This window comes from Conger conger, chromosome 4 (assembly GCF_963514075.1).
Source record: "Conger conger chromosome 4, fConCon1.1, whole genome shotgun sequence".
In the NCBI taxonomy this organism is placed as follows: domain Eukaryota; kingdom Metazoa; phylum Chordata; class Actinopteri; order Anguilliformes; family Congridae; genus Conger; species Conger conger.
The window spans coordinates 60,575,646-60,581,645 of NC_083763.1; the positions used below are offsets into that span (position 1 = coordinate 60,575,646).

General features: G+C 37.3%; 1 protein-coding gene across 1 annotated transcript in view; it reads right to left on the reverse strand.

Annotated features, from left to right (window-relative positions):
- The window catches only part of cntnap2a (contactin associated protein 2a), a 329,215-nt gene extending 323,599 nt beyond the window's left edge, over positions 1–5,616 (reverse strand). The window contains exon 1 of the mRNA XM_061239599.1: positions 5,350–5,616. Coding sequence (XP_061095583.1) covers positions 5,350–5,437 — 88 coding nt within the window. The 5' untranslated portion in view covers positions 5,438–5,616. The remainder of the gene's footprint in view (positions 1–5,349) is intronic.
- Positions 5,617–6,000: the final 384 nt, after the last annotated feature.

Below are 6,000 nucleotides of genomic sequence, written 5' to 3' on the forward strand. Positions count from 1 at the left end.
TATTAATTGTCACATTTACAGCATATGTGTTGTGAATGGCACACATTAACTCCTCACTGTTGCTCACATAAGTAGACTATAAAAAGTGCACGCAATGTTTGATCTTACATATAAACACACACGAATGCACAGTATGATATTAAATTTAGTTTTATAATCATTGATCACTTACTTCACTAATAAACCAGCTAGCTACACAGAAAGGTTGCCTAATTTCCCCTCCTATCCCACCCTATCCCTTCATCCCTTTCCCAGTGCCCATTAAAGAGGCCTTGGGTGACCTTCCCTCCAGGCCTGACCCAGGAGGAGAAGGGCACGTGAGACAACTCTGCAGCCAGCCGGGGGAGAAGACAAGGATTTATTTTCCCAACTAATCAGATGTTTGAAATATGAGAAGTACTATGCATAATTGCCAAGTAACCTGACATGTAACCAACTGCTGTAAAGCAATTTAAATATCACTTGATGCTAGACTTCCTATAATAGCTCCCTGTTCTGTAACTCATGTCATCTGAGAGATGATTAGCATCCCCTGTGCAATGGCTGTCTTCCCTCGAGCGCTCATATTAAAACTGCCTGACAGCTGCACTCCTGACTCTACCTGGTGATTCCTCTGGCCAGCACCTCAGCTATCTCTCTCCAGCTTCCTCCCAGTCATTCACACTATACAAGATTCATCAACTATGGTGGAACTTGTTTGAAAAGACATAACTGAGCGATGAACATTGCAGCAATAATAGAGCATAAAACTACAGAACAAGTCATAAACAAATTATCAGGAATTTATACCATATGCAATGACACACCGTGCAACACATTAACACTACTATAGCTATCCTTCTGTTTTTGCTTCATAACTACCAACTATTGTATTCAGAATTAAACAATAGCAACAAGAAATTGTTGGTCTAAAATTTCAACTGTTCTTAGCTCTCCCAAATATCGAAAAATCTCCCCAAGAGCGACCTAGAGAAAGAGATTAGAACAATTGTTCTCTCAGCTTCATGTTTAATTTAAAGAGAAATAAGAATAGAATACATAGTAATGCAAATGTAACTGCCTTCATTAAGCAATATGCACACCATATAACCTGACTGTAAAAAATAAAATCTCATGCAAATAAGGGCACAAGGCTTAGTAGTATGAGAGAATTTCATTTTTCATTTGGTTTTAATATAGAAGTACGGGGTTGATATGATCATAAGATTTTTGCACTACATGACCTAATATTCCATCTGTCTCTCCACAGAGATAGTTCAGATCAGGAGACTTGATTAGCCATTTCCAAAGGAGCAAATACTTTCATTCATATTTTGAAGTACACAGTACTAAACTAATACTGAGAAGTAAAATATATTGGGAAAAGCCCAACACTTGAAAATTGATTCCATGTTGCAGAAATGCAGGTCACTTTATTGACGCAAATGGACCAATCAAAACTCTTCCAGGAAAATTGGCTGCATGCCAGAAATAGATGAGCAAACGTGATTGGAAGGGCTTTCTATCCCGATACCGCTTCCGTCTGTGACAAATGTTAATCTTATCTCAGTCCCACACAGATATCAGAAACTAATGGGATTTAGGCTGGCATTTTATAATAGGGACAGATTTCATTAAAACAACTTTGTGCAATACCAGCTGGCTGGGCTGTCAGTATGCCTTTTGTTGTTCACTGGTTGATGTTATAGGGGCTTGAGGAGAACTGACAGACACAAGGTTCAGTGAAGCATGAAATAATTACGCAATTGTGAAATGGGACATTGTTAAATGAATTATTCCATTTGTCTCCAAGGTTTTATATAACTCAAGATATGAACCTTTGGAAAGGGGTGGGGGGGGGGGTGTGTTACTGTATTGTATTTACAGTTTTTTATCATAAAATTATTCATTCGAAATGTTATAATTTGAACAACAAGACCTTACCTTACTACAGCCAATGAAAATGCCACTAGCAATATGTTGTTTTCTTTCTTCATCACAGAAAATATAATAAGCCTTTCAGTTGCATTCATTACATCTTCAGGATACAGGACTGGTGCTGCTTGATCGATATTTTTTATTTGCAGTTAACATTTTAGACATCAGTATAAGCTGGAGTAACTCAGTTACTGAGCAGAGCTGAAATGATTACTGTTTCATTTACAATGTTCAGTTACAATGTTACCAGTATTATTGGTTACATGCATATTCTTAAACGCTAAACATTTCCTTTCATCTGTTGTAATGCATTACATCCTTTTTTTAATTTTAAAGCATCAAAACCATTTATACAGAACATTCATATATGTCCATACATGTTTAATCCCTTTGTTCACAGTGACATTTTTTATCACTATAGTAGCAGGATATACCCTTTGAAATAATTAAAACTTGCTCTCTTTAACCTATTTTAAGACAACATTGCCTTAGCAACAACAGTTCCTTATTTTGTAACATGAGGATGGTAAAACAATGTGGGGGGACCTCAACTTCTCTGCATTTTGAAAATCCATAGACTACATGAATCAAGGTAATGTCAGTTTCCTTTTCACCGGCAAGGGTCCAGCGAATCAAATGCATTTTCGTTTCTAATTCGAAAAAACAATAATCTGTATCCATCAAAAACCAAAAATATTTTGAGTGAGAAAAGAAACCTATCATTCCACTGTGTTATAACTTCTGTAACTTTATTTTAGTAATATTTACAGTAACTCTGACTCAAACCCCAAAGGGTTACCTTTCAGTAGAAACCAGGATTATGCCTGTAGTCAAAAGGGTTCAAGAATAGTTGCCATTTTATTTTGGGTATGACATTTTCAAGCTTGTGTTAAGAAAAGGGGGCGATAAGGGGTTAACACATTAATACATAACACATTATGTATTGGCAGAATTCACCAATTAGACTACCTGGTATTCCCTACATAAAGGGCTGTAACATCAGAAGACAAGAGAAGTCTGTTTACATTAGTTACAGTATGAACTGAACAATCTTTTATGAACAATACATGTGCTCGCAAATGTACTTCTGCAAAATAAATCATTAATACTATGAATTTAGTCTTTCTATGTTATGTTTTCTTTTTCTTTAATTAAGGACATATTCATATAGGCAGCACATTGAAGAAATGCCTAGATGCCTAGATGTCCCACTTTATGCAATCAAAACTTTTTCTTTATTTCTTTAAGGTGTTGCTCCACGTAGCCATAAGGCCAATGTAAAGCAGAACACAGACTGAATGCCGAACAAACAGAATTAGATGAAGCTGAGATTGTATGTGCTTGTATACCCTCCAAGCAGAATGTGCATGCAGATGTGTTTGCCTGTAAACAGCGATGTGCTCCATTGTGGATTTAATGCCCGAAGGAAAAGCTAATCTTAGGCAGCCTTGTTAATTCACAAAATATAAAGCAGTCTATGCTCTGGCTAATTCCGGTCTGTAAAACCAGCCATTTATTTCTGGCAGTTAATCTCATTAAATTTAGGTGCTTGAAGGATAATGTTACCTGAATCCCTCAATTAAACTGACATCTAGTTCTGTTAGTGGTTACAGCCATACAATGAGGATATTTTTTGTTTTGTCTGCTGGCAGGTTTAGTTTAGGTAGCTATATGATCAACAATTGCATTCCTTCTATATGTTACTGTATATGTACTGGCACTACCAAGTACAATTCTTGATATTACTGAGCCAATTGTTATATGGCAAACACCAATATCACATTTTAGTTCATTAAATGGTCTCCATTGAGAGGGTGTCAATTAATTTATACTCAAGTAGTCCAGAAATGATAGGCCATTCAATCAAAGGAGCCAAATTCCACAATTAATTAGTTAATGCAATTAATTTGGAATCTGCTTTTGCCAAAAGTAAATAACACAATACTACAACAGGGAAATTAACTTCTAAGAGGTACATCCGAAGAGAAACTGATGCCGGTATTGAAAAAAAACCGCATTTCAGCATTTCAGCTTAGACTGATTAAAATGGAAATATGCTGATATCATTATTATTAATTATTATTATTATTATTGTTGCTGTTGTTTTCAAATGTTATCATCGAACCTCGTATTGGTAGAGCGTCTATTGTCCCCTTGTCCCCTATTGCATGCCGTGCGCTATCTCCGAATCACACTTAAAGGTGCATCATTCCGTCAGAAGTGATCTATCCTAGTATACCACTATTCATATTCTCCCTCTCAATTCAATGTCTCTGTTACTTTGGTAGAAATTGGTCTTCAAACCACTAGCTGACATTACCAGCTGAAATGTGTAAAATAGAAGAAATAAGAAGTTGGCACAAAAGCCCCAATAGCCGTGTGCATAAACTAGTCAATCTACCGGGACCCACTTTTGAGTCAGAGTAATTTATTTGTTGTCCCAAATCTTAAATTATTAAAATACAAGGCCAAGACAATACGAAGGATCGCGCAATTTGACTTTACCTGGCTGTATTCTATTGAAGGCGATGACCAATAATTTCCGTTCCCTGTGGATTTACAAAAATCACTGATCTATTAAAACTAATCTATAAAATTGAAATCTATAAAATTACATGAGTGCAGATGGTTTAAATGCATATTTGTTTTCCACTAAAGTTCACTTCCGACCACAATCACGTCTTCACTTCGGCTATGTTATGCGGTTTGCAGAGTTTGTTTGTGCTGCAAGTTGTTAAGGGTCAATAAAATATGTTCCTGTTCCTCCAACATAGCGTATCGAATTTAACGAGAATAAGCTATCGCGTAGCTACAATATGCAGTTAAATTTCACAGTGCGTGTATTTTATATAATCGAAAAAATCTAACTCTGATATGCACATTCCTGCCGTGAAACTTCACTGCTGACGTACAGGACCATACTCCTTGCATAACATACAGTAGAATAATCGTTAAGCTATTCTAAGAATCCCATAGCTTACTGTACAATCGATAAAGTTGGGTGGTCTCCACTGCTATTCGCTAACCATTTGCTTCCCAATACCTAACAAAACCGGCACCATTTATTTAAAAAAAGAAGAAAAAAAACTTTTGAAAATATTCGTTGATGGAAACACTTGAAACGTATAAAGACCAATAATGTTTGCAACGTTTAACATATCGTACTTCCAGTACTCTTGCACAGAAAACTCACTCTGCTCTTGCTCTACGACAGAAATGTAACATTTTATAAACAATAGTTACAGTAACTGTCGGTGCTATCCTTAACTAAGCGGGCTAAATCACCAATGATAAAGTAATGACTGAAATAGCGTCATAATATTCTCAGGATTTGGATCCAGTCTGTTGTAAGTTCAACGCACTGGTGTCCTGCAATTCAATGTCACTGAAAATATCCATTTAGTGCTGGAGCGCAGAGAAACTGTTACTTACGGGATGCTGGGAGAGCTGCATTGAAGCTGCTGATGCGGCTGAACATCCAGAGCAATAGCGTTATCCCTGCTCCAGGAAGCCGCAGCATCTTCACTTTTACACCGGTGTCAAAATGTACAAAGGAAAATGCGTATCGTCAAGTTCTGTCCAGGTAACAATGTTATCTAGTTTCTTCCTGAACGCAGTCCCTGAAAAAGTGTTTTCCACTCGCTCTGCTTTATGTGCGATAAATAAAGAGGAAGATACTGCCTCTGCGGTCTAACAAATGGTTCTCTACACTGTTCGATTTGGCTGCTCCTCATATATTAGCCCGCAGCACTCAGCTCTTGACGACAATAACAGCCGGGGTTCTCGAAAATATTTTTAAGCCATATGTTCCGACACTTAATGTACGGACAGTGTTAATCATATTATTGTGACAACCCTGAAAATCGGTTAGCCTGACGAAGGTCGCTGTCCAGGTGCAGAAGTTATCAGTAAACGCGTCCTCTTGTTCCCCCTACCCCCTTTTGTTGAAGTTGGTACAGTCCACCAAACACTGCCACAATCCTCATGGGACACAAGTCAGCGTGCGAAGTGGATTTCTCCCCGGTCTTAACGAAAGCATGCAGAGAGTCCCTTCCACTGTCTTTTGTTTTTTTGTATAATAAT